At 42.5% G+C, this 14,979-nt stretch overlaps 5 protein-coding genes across 5 annotated transcripts in view; 1 reads left to right on the plus strand and 4 right to left on the minus strand.

Annotated features, from left to right (window-relative positions):
* The window catches only part of PHYBLDRAFT_160265 (hypothetical protein), an 850-nt gene extending 240 nt beyond the window's left edge, over positions 1-610 (minus strand). Inside the window, exon 1 of the mRNA XM_018434151.1 lies at positions 1-610. This exon is cut by the window's left edge and continues 240 nt beyond it. Coding sequence (XP_018286243.1) covers positions 6-545 — 540 coding nt within the window. The 5' untranslated portion in view covers positions 546-610 and the 3' untranslated portion in view covers positions 1-5.
* A 3,551-nt stretch (positions 611-4,161) lies between these two features.
* On the minus strand, positions 4,162-6,596 carry PHYBLDRAFT_173693 (hypothetical protein; the record flags this gene model as incomplete). Its single annotated transcript, XM_018437088.1, has 3 exons — positions 4,162-6,113; positions 6,396-6,405; positions 6,519-6,596. The coding sequence occupies 3 exons, from the start codon at positions 6,594-6,596 to the stop codon at positions 4,162-4,164; spliced, it is 2,040 nt and encodes a 679-aa protein (XP_018286244.1).
* A 278-nt stretch (positions 6,597-6,874) lies between these two features.
* On the plus strand, positions 6,875-10,544 carry PHYBLDRAFT_183367 (hypothetical protein; the record flags this gene model as incomplete). The annotated part of the gene is made up of 11 exons (XM_018438760.1): positions 6,875-6,881; positions 6,991-7,151; positions 7,214-7,337; positions 7,487-7,647; positions 7,785-7,869; positions 7,976-8,106; positions 8,202-8,301; positions 8,373-8,417; positions 8,495-9,123; positions 9,186-9,770; positions 9,891-10,544. The coding sequence occupies 11 exons, from the start codon at positions 6,875-6,877 to the stop codon at positions 10,389-10,391; spliced, it is 2,529 nt and encodes an 842-aa protein (XP_018286245.1). The 3' UTR covers positions 10,392-10,544.
* A 231-nt stretch (positions 10,545-10,775) lies between these two features.
* PHYBLDRAFT_150865 (hypothetical protein) lies at positions 10,776-11,816 on the minus strand (the record flags this gene model as incomplete). Its single annotated transcript, XM_018432558.1, has 2 exons — positions 10,776-11,286; positions 11,380-11,816. The coding sequence occupies 2 exons, from the start codon at positions 11,814-11,816 to the stop codon at positions 10,776-10,778; spliced, it is 948 nt and encodes a 315-aa protein (XP_018286246.1).
* Positions 11,817-12,467: 651 nt separating this feature from the next.
* Positions 12,468-12,821, minus strand: PHYBLDRAFT_150866 (hypothetical protein; the record flags this gene model as incomplete). Its single annotated transcript, XM_018432559.1, has 1 exon — positions 12,468-12,821. One exon carries the CDS (start codon positions 12,819-12,821, stop codon positions 12,468-12,470), a length of 354 nt encoding a protein of 117 aa, XP_018286247.1.
* Positions 12,822-14,979: the final 2,158 nt, after the last annotated feature.

Raw genomic sequence — 14,979 nt, forward strand, 5'->3', positions numbered from 1 at the left:
TGTCTTTATGGCGTAAAACGTTTTGTGTTTTGTGGATTAGGTTGGTTCTTGCGTGTTCCCATTCCTTTGCGGAAATTATTTTTTTCAAACAAGTTAGGTTCAACCCGGCCACGAACCTGCCGCGACTTCTCGAACTCTCCGTTCAACATTGTGCTGGAGTCCAACTCATCTTCATCCAATGTCTCTAGGGTGTATCCCTGCCAATCATTCTCCCTAACCTTTAAAGTTAACTCATGCTCCCAATCTGACTCCATCTTCGTTGCCTCATATCCCTTCCATGGTTCGGACGATTCTGACTGTGAAGACCCACGGCGAGGACTGGTCTCATTTGACTCATTGCTGAGAACAGGTCCAGGATACCCTTTCCAGATCTCATCTTCATCTTCTTCTTCTCCACCAGCAGTGCCTTTGATGTCTAAGTTGGAGGGAACGTATCCAGTCCATTCCTCAGACTGGTCATCATTATCAATCACTTGGCTGCGTTTGCTGCTCTTGACAGAGGAAACTGGAGAATGCTGTCTCCACTCCTTGGATGCCTGGTACATTGTGTTTGTGGTTTTTTTCAAAGGCACGAATTCTGGGGCAGTAGGTGATAGACGAGACTTCTTTGTGTGTTTACTTGTAGTAGAGTTATGTTGTGAAGAAGTAGTTTCAATAGACCGGCCTGCCACACTTTTCCCACGGTTGTCATCCTGAGTCAAGTTGTCATGCTCGCCATGGACATCATTATCATGGTTGTCATGGCTACTTGGGTTGGTGTGGTCGGAAGTCGGACCTGTCCATTCTTTGTTGTGTGGCACAAGCGTTTTTTCTTGTCTAGACTTTTCTTCTTCTGCTGCTTTCTTTTCTGCATCTCTTTGTCTTTGCTGCTCCAACTCAAGCTGTTCTTTCAACTGTTGTTGCTGTTGCTGTTGTTTGTGTAGGCGCTGCTGCTCTTTAAGCTGTTGTTGTTCCTTAAACTGTTTCTGTTGTTGCTCTTTCAAATCTTGTTCTATTTTCTTCTGGCGGGCAACCTCTTCTTCTTCTGCTGCTGCTGCTGCTTCTAATTCTTCTTGTGCTTTCTTTGCTTCTTCCTGCTGGTGAAGCCTACTCAGTCGTTCGATAGCTTCATTTTTTTCGTCTTCACGCTTTTTTTTGTCGCTTTCGGCCTGTCTAAGTTCTTGTTGGCGTACTTGTTCGCGCAAGATGTCAGCCTGAGCTGAACTGTCAACATCCTCCTGCTGTTCTTGAAGTTCTTCGGGAACATCATCTTCTTCGGGCAGAAGAATAACGGTGCTTGGGCGGCGGGAGATAGGGGTCTGTGGAATGATTATTTCGGTTTTGTCATCACTGTCCGATCGGATTTGTTCATTGTGCATGAGCGGCTCGACTTCGATACTCTCGTCCATCAGCTGGTCTTTTCTGAGATAGACACGAGAGACAAGCCAATGGTTGACGACCGGATCTCCTGGCGCGAGTCGGTTGAGATCCGAGATGGGTATGACAGACACCCGAAGTCCTTCCAAGTGAATTGGCTTGAGCGTCGAGGCCCGCTTGTTTGCGGTGCTGTTAGTCGCAGTAAGACCAAGCGCATCTTCGATAAGATCGATGGACTCGGTTGTTGAGTTATGTTGACAGAGTTCAAGGACTGACATGACAAATGCGAGTTTGCGAGCACCGGGAGAAGACAGCACTAGATCTACAGGATCAAATGAGTCTGAGGCGACCATTGCCTCAGCAAAATGGTCTCCAGCGGTATAAGCAGTAATGATAGACTGAATAGACAGAAGGTGAGGGTCTATCCAAGGAATGGCGATCATGATTCCGGCGGATCCCCTTCGTTGGTGGTCACGCGAAAATATTTCGATCTTGTGGCGTAACATTTCGTGGTAGGCCTGGTAGTTGTTCAGGGGAGATATGACCTGGACTAGTTCGCGGAACATATCCTTGGTCCGGGCTGGACAATGGTTCCACAATCTGCGGAGACGTCTGACCTCGGGCATGGTGAGGGCACGCAGGATAGCTGCACAGCCAGAAAAATCGCGATAGGCGTGTAGGAGTAGATAGGCGACTCGGACGAGATGCGAAACTAGGTTGTCTTTTGGGTGAACGGGTGGGGCAACTCTGGCAGCCTGGGGACCGCATTTCATAAGCTCCGCCCAGTAGATGACCTGGTGTGCAATGCTGTGAGTGAGGTAACGATGAAAGTCCAAGAGAGGGATGAGTTTTGTCTGTTGACGGTCTAGTTGACATAACCACTGTTTTTTTAGAACAGCACACCCAAATAGTTGACAATTGAGAATTGCAATCTGTTTGGCAAGGACATCCGGATCCCAGTTGAAGGCTGTTGCTGACTGGACAGACTGCATCTGACGGGCGACACGATCTAAACTGCTTTCCTCGACTCGTACATCTTCGATTAATCGTCGGAGGGCACCGACCGAGACGGGTGGGTTGGCCTGTTTTGCCTTGGAAAGGGTCTCGGATGCTAGAGCGTATGCACTGGCGTGTACAGAAGATTCTTTGGCGAAAGAAGAAAGCGGCACAAGTGGAAGACCTCCGGCAGCAGTGGCCATGTTGTCAAAAGAGAAATTATTATAAAAAAAAAGAAAACACAAAATAAAATAAAATAAAATAAAGAAGTACAAAGAAGAAAGAAAGAAAAAAGAAAAAAATTAAAAGGAAGAAGAGAATGAGGAGGAGTTAGTCAAGGAGCAGGAACAAATCATCATTGAAAAAAAAAAGAAAAACACACACACACATACAGTGTGTATCCAAGACTTTTTTTTTATGTTTCTTTTTATATTGTGCGAGTTGCGCTGGGATTTGAATCGGCATCGGCATCAATACCACTATCACCCTTCACTCACCCACCCTATTGCCCTATCACCCCATCGCTTTATCGCTACTACTACTGCTACTACTACTACTACTACTACTACTACTACCACCAGACATAGACATAGGCATAGATATTATTGAAACACATGGTCCAATATATATTTATGTATGTATATATAAATATTTATCTGTCCGCTCTTGACAGCTGTTTGACCAGCCACAAACTCTAATGAACGATGGTAAAAATAAATAAATAGAAAACCATCAGGTATTTGAAACAAGATTTCTTATATATAAAAATATTTAAAAAGTTGTGTTTGTAAAGCAACGGCATATGAATATAAATCAAAGATATTCAGCTTGAAATTAACTTCCCGGGCTTTCTTTTTCTACCAAGAGGAACAGCCATTTGCTTTTTGTAGTTAGAGATGTCAAGAGGGTTAATGTGGTATATTCTAGGTTTCTTGGACCATCTGTAACACAAAGAACATCAAACATTCACCTGATATGGTCTATGGAAGCTCACCCTGCAGATTGAAAGTATTCCAGAATTTACTTATTATATATTATATATCAAGTATACTATGTACAGTACTTTCGAGGACATAGAAGTAATAAAATGCCAGAAGAAAGCCCAGTATAAATCGGCGCTTGTTCCATCACCCATCAAAAGGCAAGTTTATATATATATATATATATAGCGACTTTCTTGTACTCGAGTAAATGTACAAGAACACTTGTAATTGTGTTACAATCCAAAGGAGAACCAACAGAAACAAAGTTTGTACAAACGCAAGGCACTCTAAAGTTTTATTTTATTTTATACATTATTTTACTTGGAGTCAAAGCACCATAGAATGAAACACTTTTTCTTTCTTCTTTTAACATTTAGACAACACATCCTGGGTTAGTTTATTAGATAGTTTTACTCTCAAGAAATATCTAATCTATTAGCAGCTATTATTAGCATTCCTGTCACTGTCATTGCTGTCGTACCGAGTTTCATAATATTTTTAACATCCAATTCAACTCTTGTTCTCAAACAAAGCAGGGTTCTAAAGTGGAACCAGGTTGTGTGTATGATTACTTTTATACCAAAAAGGCCTTTTACCTTGCTCTTTTACATTTCCAAATTGATACCCAATAAAAAAGCAAAAACAAAAACAAAAACTGCCCTGTGCTGCCCTGTGCTGCCCTATGTTGTGCTGTTCTATGCTGTGCTGTGCTGTGCTGTGCTGTGCTGTGTTATGGCATACCGTGCGGTGCGGTGCCATTATGTAATGCCGTGTACTGCGCTGATCTTCATTATATACATATATAAATAATTATTCTACACATTTATTAAAGCACAACAAAATCATAAATAAACATATCAATTGAATGACATCGAAAGGTAAAATATCCACAAGGAATATCATCTTCCCAAAATTCAATGGGATTATAGCAAGTCCTGCTTGGCATAGAGTCGTGTTCAAACATCTTTTCAAAGTCAGAAAGCTTCATCCGATAATCTTTGACCATCTCAATATCCCGCAATTCAAGTCTTCGAAGCCGTAGCCCGTCCTTAAATTGGTAAAGATGATACCAACGAGTCATCCCAGAATCAATTCTGTACCATCCATTCTGTCCAGCCCTGGGTCCCTTTCGTCCCAATATCTGTCTGTTACGTTTAACTTCTGTAACCGAAAAAATTGTTCCATCCTCGAGACGCGTCCAAATACCCTCGATGTGATGAGCAATGTGCATAGAACGTACGCCAAATTTGCGGAATGTGTGATATGGCATGTCGATCTTGATATTCATCGAAGGCTTGTTTGTGCGCCATGTACAGTCATCTAATGACATATCTGATAGCTGTGGGCAACGCACAGAGAGGTAGCAAAATACATGATCATTGGTAAGCCACACCTTGGCTAGGTGAAATGTTTTCAAGCAATGTGTATCTACTGGTAGCCCTCTCTTATTCTGTGCTTCAACGTCAAAATTCTGGAGTCGTAGGCTCTGAAGATTCAGAAAGCGATCCAAGATGGACTCGAGTGAAATTGTGTGCAAATCAAGCTCTAATACTCCACTTCCGGACAAATCCAATTCGGTAATATAAGGACAGTGTGCCTCTAATACCACAAGCATATCAGATGGATACATGTCATCCACACCCATCTTGAAGGACACACTTCTTGCATCCACAGTTAAAGCCTGGACCATCTCCTGAAATGCAGCTGGGCTTGTGATAGTCGGTGATATATAATTGTGCTGTGGCAATATTTCAATTGTATTTAACATTGTTCCTGCCGATTCAATTGCATCGAAGAATAACAGATTTGGCCAGAGATGTTGTTCCAGTTTGTTCAATTTTAACACTCTTAGCTTTTTTAAATTATGTGCAATGGCTATGTATGCTTCCTGATAGGCTATATGTCGTTTGGCAGACAATATGTGAGTATTCTCTGTCCAGTTAACATTGTAAAAATCGAGTGAAGCGAGATTTGGATACTTGTGAACAAACAGATGGATCCAATGGGGATCGTCAAGCTGCACATGCTGAAGTTTGAGCCTTTGCATCTTAGGCGCTGGTTGGATGCCGACCAGAGTGTGAGGCTGGCTAGAGGGGCCAATAGCTAATGTTTGCCATGACAATGATAGAGATTGCAAAAACGGACAGCTTTCGTGGATTGCGCTGATTGCCTTGGGATCAAAGCATAGTTTGTTTTGATAGCTATTAAACCGAGGTTTTCCGGAAATGGTGAGGGAGGTTAGCCAGTGTACTTGTGAAAACATTGGTACAAATCCATCTCGTTGATGAAGTTCTTCGACAAGCTGACCGTCGAATGTTATCTCTCTCAGCTGGTCACCAAATATTTCAAGGCAGTAGTTTGCAAGTTTTTCGCGACTGAGGACTGGTAGAGTGTGAAGATATTTCCAACGAGTCAATACTTTTGAGCATCGTAGGTGTTGCCACACTGACGGCGGAAATACGAGTACCTCCAGAAAGGGACAGAGCTTGGGAAGTAACTCAAAATCATCGCGTGATATGCCAACATTATCTGTGAATCTGAGTTCTTTGACCATGAATCCTATAGAGCCATCTTTTTCTGATTTGACTAGACGATCAAGTAGGAGTCGACGTTGATTACGAGATGTGATGAGGATGGTGCGGTAAATTATAGGTACAAAGGTTGCATTCCAAGCACGATTGACAAATAGACATTCATAGCGCTCTTTATCTGATAGCCATGTGGCGATATTCTGAGCTGTGGCGGGTGAAAGACGAGAGGCACCCATTACAAGTTGTCCTTATTATATTCAAGTGGCAAATCTAACTTGGACTTTCCAAACGCATATGGACATATTAAATTGAATAAAATTTGTTTGTGTAAAGATATTTTATATATATATATATAATTGAAAACATTCATTATAAAAAACAGACGTATATTTTGTATGTATGTGTACATGCGTTTTGTACTTATTACTTATTAGTGTCTTATATGTGACAATTTGGACATATAAGATGAATATAGCACAGTGGAGTTAAAAGGTACTCAGCCTAATATAAGCTACTCTTTTAATCTTACGTTGGTTTTTCTTTAAAAGATATATATATATATATATAATTAATTAATTAATTAAAGAATAGTGCTTGTGTCGACATAAAAACGGTCTCAACTAAATCTGGTTTTCTATCTATATTTATTTACTGGGTAATTATTCTCATGCAATTCTTGCACTGAACCCTTTACAGTGTGTCTATTTTTACACACCAAGAACAATGACATATCAACCAAGAGAGATTCCTTTTATGCCAAAAATACACACCGAGTGCACGAGATTTTTTATTTTTAAAACAAAAGGACTCTCCAATGAGGGAAAAGCTTATGTGCATAATATATATATTTATACATAAACGAAAAGCGCCCTTCAAAAATAATAGAAATACAATATAATATAATATATATAGATATAAAGAGTGATATAAAGAGAGAAAGAGAAAGGGTACAAAGTTTCTTTTTCCTTATTCTTTCATATTACTCTTCTTTCTTAGAAACCACGCCTAATGCCAGGTTAGTCTTACTTAGCCTGATAAACGCTTGATTCTTTCTTCTTCCTCCTTTTTTTATTTTTTTTAATCATTAAACACTTTGAATTACGCATGCGCATACACACAAACAGAAACAATCGCTCAATACGAAGCTCATCACGCTTACGACGCCCAGCAGCAAGACGAAATCTCGTTTAAAGAAGGCGAAATTATTCATGTCACCGACCAATCCAACGATGACTGGTGGTTGGGCACAAAAGACAACAGCACTTCTGGATATTTTCCCAGTAACGTAAGAATTCTGGAATTGACTTTATTGATGTATTATATTGCTTAGCACAACACTGGTTTTAGTTTGTTAGTCCTGTAAATGTAACAAAAGATAGAGAAGACCCCGATACCGCTTCAAAGGATACTTCTTCAGAAGACAAAAAAGAAGAGTCTGGCGATGAGCAACCAGAAGAGAAGGAAGAGCCACGTAAATACATACATGCATTTATATTGTTGGGAATATGTACCAAGTTCTTTATCAACTTTTTTTTAAAAAAAAAGAAGGAAAGAAGAAATTGGTTGATATCTGGGCACAATCGAATACTGACGGATATTCTATCCTCTTACTTTATATAGCCAAGCCTATAGGTATGGCACGTGTTATGGAGGATTATGCCATGCAGACGTCAGAAGAGATGTCACTTCACAAAGGCAGTATCATCACTGTCTATGAAAAATTGGATGATGGGTACATGCGTGGCGAAATCAATGGAAAGATTGGCAAATTTCCTGCACAGGTACACAACCTACCCACATTTTGTGTGCAGAAACCCAGGGGATACTGAAATATATATGAAAAGCTCAGCGTATTAACACAAAATAATTATCCAAATAACATCATCAACGAAAAACAAAACAACTTTAATGTGCTTAGTATGTGGAGGAAATTGATATGCCCGGTCGTCCAGATATTGGTATGAGCTCTAGCCCTAGACATGAAGGATCTGATAGCAGCGAAGGTAATAAGCTAACAAATAAACAAATAAAAGCTTAACATTTATTCCAACAAAAGAAGAAAACTGATAATTAAAGAACTTTTGTGATCGTCAATTCATCGGGTTTTAGGTCCCGCTAAGCCTGCTTTCAAGTTGGCTGCATTTGGTGTTAAGCAAGGTGGTATTGGTGGTCTTTTGGCCGGTGGTTTCCCAACCCTTAAGAAGGCTGGTACTCCCAAAAAGTCTGTCGAGGAGAGTCACGTAAGTTACCCGGGGAACTTGGCCAAATTTAATTAATTAGCATACTATATGATATAGTAAGACCGCAGTAATTTATATATATATATGTTTGATAGGTCGAACCTACACCCGTTGTTCACACTCCCCCAAAAGTGCCTGAAGTCCCAAAATCCCCTGCTATTGTCGAGTCCCCCGCCCAAACCGAAAAGCCTTCCTGTAAGTACTTTAATAAAGAAGACATACTTTAAGGTATGCAGTCTTTAACATTTTTTTTAAAAAAAAATTAGTTGGAAAGGCCATTGTACTCCATCCCTACGATGCCGAAAATGGTGGTAAATTATTTTGAAATGCTGATAAAAGGCAAGATTCTTTTTAAGGAACAAATAATAATACATATATGCATTTGTAGATGAATTGAGTCTGATTAGAGGAGAATACATCGATATTCTGGACAGAGATGCAGATGAAGGATGGTGGGAAGGTAGAAACGAAAGAGGTGATGTGGGTGTATTCCCATTGAACTTTGTCAAAGAAATGGAAGATGAACCTACTGCTCCTCCTGCTCCTGTTCGCACCCGAAAGTCCGTCACTTCCGTTGGATCTCAACAGTCATTAAATTCACCTACTTTGACTGGTGGATTCCGCCTCCCTCCACTCCCAGACAAATTATCACGACCCCCCTCAATCGCTTCAAACATCAGTTACAGTCGTCCTGGATCCATTGTTACTGAAGAGCAGCCCAAGCCTTCCCCAGAGCCAATGTCTTCTCACAAAGAGGAGGAGGTAGAAGAGGGAGTGGGAAAACCCAAATCTGAGGAGGTGTATACTCCCAAGGCCAAAGACATTGAAACAGCTAAATCTGAATTGTCTCACTCAGAGCCACTCCGTGTAGAGGTGCCCAAGGTTGAGTCTCCCAAGTCAGATGAAGCTGCTTCTCCAAAAGCCGAGACACCAAATATTGATCAAGTTACATCACCAAAAACAGCCCCTCTTCATGTAGAGCGCAAGAACTCGGATGCTTATTTTCCCGTAGAAGAGGTAAGTTAACATGTTTATCCTTCTTCTTATATTCCGTTAATACTAATACTCAGAATATCTAGGAAAAGCCTGAATCTGAATCCGAGAACCAGGAAGAGGAATTAGTAGAAGAAAAAGAGAAAGATGAAGAAGAGGAAAAAACACGTGATATTGCTTCTCCTGTTCTTATTTCTCCTGCAGTTGCTCCTCCGATTACACCTGCCCGTCCTTCTATTCCTTCCCGCCCATCTAGTCACACTACTTCTGAAACACATCTAGAGTCTGCGATCTCTCCCGTGTCCACACCCAAAATTCCATCCCATGAAGAAGAACTAGTTGTTGCTGCTTCTAGATCTCCAGAAATCGCTAGTCCAGCACAGGAATTACCTGTTCTATCAAAGGTAGCAACGCTTGAAGCTGCACCTTCTACTGATAAAAACGCTGAAAATGAAGCCCCAGCTGCCAAGGAAACAAATTCCAAAACTGATGTTACTGAAGAGACCAAGGTAGAACATGTAGAGGAAGAAGAACCCAAAGAATTGGTTTTGCCCTCTGGTCCAAAACTCACTGCACCTACTCGTGCTCGCCCCACCCGTGCTCGTCGCGCTCCATTGACACCTAGCATCGAGCCAAGCCAGACTGAAATACTCCAAAAAGAATTAGAACAGGTAACATATATAACAATAATCTTCTTATTCTTATTTTAGAATCCTCTATTTCTTTTTTTCTTTAACTCTTTCTTTTCTCATTACTAATTATTTTCAAAATAAATAACATAATAAATCTAGGAGCCTGAAGTTGTTTCTCCCGAGCCAGCCGCAAGAGAAGTCAGTTCGCCTGATCGCCCAAGCCCTCCTGTTCCAGTCAAACCAGTCAAACCCATCTTTAACAAATTCCCTACTCCGTTTGCTATCGGTGCCGGAGACATTTCAAAGACCAATCTGAAGCCTGTTCAACGTCGTATGTGGGAGCCTACACCGGCCCATGAACCGAAAGAGGAGAAGCCACCAGTAGCAACAGCATCTGGCGTAGCAGATGAAGACGAATCAGCACCTAGACCTGCAGGTGTAAAAAACATTGCCTCGCGTTTCCAATTTGGAGGTGCTTCCTCAGGAGGAAATGAAGTCTTGGAAACAAAATTGAAAAACTTTGCCAAGAATGAAGTTGACAAAGTTCGCAGAGAGTTGGAACGCAAACTGGATGAGGAGCGTACAAAACGTGAACAATTGGAAGCTTTGGTTCAAGCCATGTCAGAAAAGATTGATCAGTTAGAGTCACAGATCCAGTGATTTTTTTGGTTTTTGGTTTTTGGTTTTATACTCCCCACATTAGCGACTTTTGTGCATTCGGATTTTTCAATTTTTTTTCAAATGTTGTGTACTACACAGCCTTTGTCACACCGGATTAAATTGATCAGATTTTCAAATCTGCCTACACTGACCAATAAGGGTGGACAGGTGAAAATATTTTTATTGTGGATTTGTCTAGGCCTTGCGCATTTTAGCATAATGGCGGCCCAAGAGAACTGTGGCAGAAGAAATAAGAGAAAAAAACAGAAATATGACTGATAAAACTAGCTAAGTGGAAGAGAAAGAATAATACAGGTTAAAATAAGAGAGACAGAGAGGAGGGGGGAAGACAGGACAAGGAGAGAAGACTATAAGCAAGCTTATTTATCCTATAACCATGACAGTGGCAGTTCCAATGGCACTAGCACTGGCTTGGGGGCCATACGGAAGGTTTTGGTCTTCCAGATACTTTTCAAGGCAGACTGGAGGGAGGCAAAGAGAGCTACTTTCCACTTTACAAAAGTGCCTCATGACACTTTTGCCCAGTGGGGCAGGGAGGCGAAGGCAGAGAGCGAGAAGATATTGGCGGTGTAGCTTGTATGTAATCTGTTGGTTTTCCTGCATGGGTTTGCAGGCACGTGCCAGATTAGCAATGATCTGATGGTCCAAGGGATCAAAATCTGTCTTCACAGACACGCCAATGTCTGCGAAGAGCTGGGTGATCTTGTCCTTGAAGTCGTTGTGCACAAGGAGGGAGAAAGTGCCGCGTTCCGGGAACGCAATGTCCAAGACACAGGACTGTTGGATTTTGAATGTTGTCAAGAGCTTTCGTACTTGGGAGTACTTGAGATGGTGGCGGTAGGACAGGTATACAAATGGATTCGCAGACGATCCACTTTTGGGTTGCAGGGCGCAGGCAGCTTAGGCAGTGGTGAGCTTGGGCTGATTGAGTTTCTTTCTCATCGCCTTCTTGGCAGCAGCCAAAAACGTGGTGGGTGAGGGTGTGGGAATGGGGACGGGACCATGGGCAGAGGCAGAGGCTGAGGCATTCTCAACAGGAGCAATCTCTGTGGACGGGAGGACGGTGGTAGTGAAGGCTGAAGCACCAGGTACAAGTACCTGAAGCTGGAGTTGGTTGTGTAGGAACTCTACGTGCTCATTTGCGACGCGGAGCTCCTCGGTAAGTGCGTTGTTCTGTTCTTGGATTGCAATTAAGTTTGCGACAATTACATCTATCTTGCTAAGCAGAACTTTCTGCTGTTCTTCGTGCATGGCTATGCGTGCAAGCGCCTCGTCCACAATGGCTTTTAGCCGAATGTTCTTGGGGTCGCAAAACATTTGGTCAGCCGACAATTTTGCCGGCCTAGACTGTCGAGGAGGAACTGTCTTGAAGACGTTCGTGTTGGTGGATCCCTTTGGACTCATGGCAACTTGATAAAACAGAGGTTACTTAGGTCAACAAGGTTGGAGGGACAGGGGTGGGAGTGGATGCGTGGTTGATTGGTTGTTTTTGAGTAATGGGGTTTTTTTTAAGCAAAAATTAGCTTATGCGAAAGAGCAATATTAATAAGGGCATTAGCGGTAGACAGGTGAAAATATTTTATTGTGGGTTTTTCTAGGCCTTGCGCATTTTAGCATATTGGCTACCCGATGAGAGCTGAAGAATAAATGAAAATAATAAAAGTAACCCCCTAAATATGAGGGGGAATAAAAAAATATGTAAAAAATGAAGAATAAATAAAGAAAAAGTATGGAACACGCATGACAGAGACAAAGATGAATAGTCAGCAAAACAGTAAGAGAGCACGTAAAAAATCCCCTGTGGGGGAAAACGGCTTTTAGAAAGACTAAGACTAAAATAGATAATACAGCTGGTAAGAATACAGGTGAAATAAATATATAAGAAAAATAAATGACATGAAAGAATCGAGAATAAGTAACTAGGTACTGACGGCACCAGAATTGGGAACGGATTTCAGCAGGAATAGGAGCTCCAAAGAGGGATTCCTTTTAGAAACTCGGACGATCCATTTATGGATCCAGAATACACAACGATACCAGACCAAGTCAGTCCTCCTAGGCACAATTTCGGGCGGGCACAGATGGAGGGGGTTGACGAGGAACGGTGGAAATTTCGGATAGAAGATGAGGGAACGGATCACCAGGAACAGGTTCTTGGGTGGGCAGTGGGATGCGGTGGGGACGGGTTGGTTTTGTGGCACGGAATTTTGCTGCAAGGTCGATGAGGATTTGACCATGAGCTTTTTCTTCTGGCAGTTTGTAGGATGAGGTGGTTTTATCAACAGCACGTAGCAAAGCAAGCAAGCACGGCCACCAATCGCACCACGTACCAAGCGATTTGAAAGACCTGGGGAGACAGTTGAGACCATAGTCGATGAGATGAACCTCTGGGGGAGGAGCTGGATCCATCAAAGATCAGAGTTTTTGGACGAGAGTGATTGTGGCGGGGCATATGAGCATGTAGTTTTGGTTATCCTTGATAGCGCCACATTGGCACTCAACTGATGGTGTGGGTGGTAGCTAAGAAATTCGCTATTTGATCAGACGGCGTCATTTTGAACGAGTGCAGGGCAGTATTAAGGCCGGATCCCAGACAGGTTTGCACAATCCTCTAGCAACAGTTACCGGACAGTTAATGCTTGCAAGTTGCATGTCGATTTCTTTTTGGCACAGTAGAACATAAGCTTCTTTTAATGGGTCCTTCAACCGAGGTTGATGTTCTTTCAAAAATTGGGGCTTTTTCCAGAGTACACTACGACGAAGCTCACTCCATGTCGTTTTTTCTTTGGAAAGGTCCAGCTGCGTAGTAGGAGCTTTAATCAGGGAGTCTGAGGGTAGTGTTTCAGCACAACAAAGAAATTTGGCTTGAAGAGCACAGGAACGGATGAATACGTTGGGTAGAGCAGCTATTGCAGCGATATGAACAACTCCCATCGTTGCATCGGGCCGTCGAATACATGTCCGGAGACACATATTTTGAGCCTTCTGCAAGATATGAATGTCACTCTGGCTAGCAGGAACAATAGCTAAGCCGTACTCAATAATGGGGCGGATAAAAATGAGATAAGCTCTGGGAGCCGCAGGGAGACCAAAACCGTTCATGTGCACACCCGAGCTACTAAGCTTACACCTTGCTGCACAAGCTTTTTGCTGCGACTTAAGGAACATGTCGGCTTGATCTATACCATGGCTAGCGAAAGTAAATCCTAAATATTTAAAGGAAGTGCAAGTGGGAAGAGTATTCCCATATAAAGAAAAGGAAGAATTGGGAGGGCCATTGAGGACCTCGCATTTGGATGGACTCCACTTATACCCGAGAAGGTTTGAATGTGTCTCGGCTACAGTCAACATTTTTTGCACATCTTCGGGTGTGCCTATAAGGGCAACATTGTCAGCGTACAGAAGACAGTTGATAGGAGTCATTGCCATAGGAAGAAAGTCTGGTGCATCCCCCTCCGTCCTTGGAACACTGAACACATTACAGGTGACCATCCTAAGCTCCTCCAATAGTGACAAAGGAGTGGTTGTTGGGCTGTCAAATGCATACGTACAGTATGAGGGCAAGCTAAGGGACCTTGTTAACGAGGGAGAGGGGATGCAGATGTAATATGGTTGGGTGGAGACTCCCCGAAGTAAACGTGGTAGGGTATCAATAAAAATTGAATATAAGAAAGATGAAAGTATACTACCCTGCAGGGCTCCATGTCTCAGCATAATACTACGGGACGCTATATTTTTTATCACTACATCAACAATAATATTGTTAAATAAATTTTGAAGTAGCACTAGCAAGGGTTCCGACACAAAGGGTCGCAACGAGTCCAATATGACGTTACGATCCACACTATCGTATGCAGCTTTGATATCCAGGAAGACAACAACTGGAGGTTTGAGCGCTTGCTCTCGCTCAGGGTCGGGAACAGAGTATTGCCTCATTAGTTCGTGGAGACAGAGAGCCTGGTCTAGGGTACCGCGGCTAGCGCGGAATCCTCCTTGGGCTATGTCTAACTCTGGCATGGTCGAAAGGAGTTTTTCAGCCAGGCATTGCTCCAAAAGCTTCCTGAACACCGAGGTCAAGCTGATGGGTCTATAACTGCTGGGATCTGCGTGCGCTCCTTTGTTTTTGTAGATAGATACCACCTGTGCCGTTCCCCATACAACAGGCGTCCACGACCATCTCCAACACAGCTTGAAGAACATGTGAAGTAGAGGACCTAGAGTTGATACAAGAGGCTTGAGCATCTCTGCCCTAATATGATCAATATCTGGTGCTTTCTGTCGTGGCAAACAACGAATAGCTTCTTTGACTTGGTCTACGTCCCATGGTACTTCCCTCTCCATTGGTGTAACCGCCTGTTCAATCTGTATTTCCGTAGATCCAACAAAAACATTCTCAAGGTGGTCGATCGTGTTATTAGCGGCTGTAAGTGGTCCTTCTGGAGATGTTGGAGAAACCGGAGATCGTTGCCAAATCTTCATTCTCTTTAACGCGCTCACCATCTCTGAAGGAGCCTTTTGGATTGTGTTGTAGAAATCGTACCAGATTTGTAGTCGTGCCACCCGGACT

This window comes from Phycomyces blakesleeanus (genome assembly GCF_001638985.1).
Source record: "Phycomyces blakesleeanus NRRL 1555(-) unplaced genomic scaffold PHYBLscaffold_26, whole genome shotgun sequence".
NCBI lineage: Eukaryota > Fungi > Mucoromycota > Mucoromycetes > Mucorales > Phycomycetaceae > Phycomyces > Phycomyces blakesleeanus.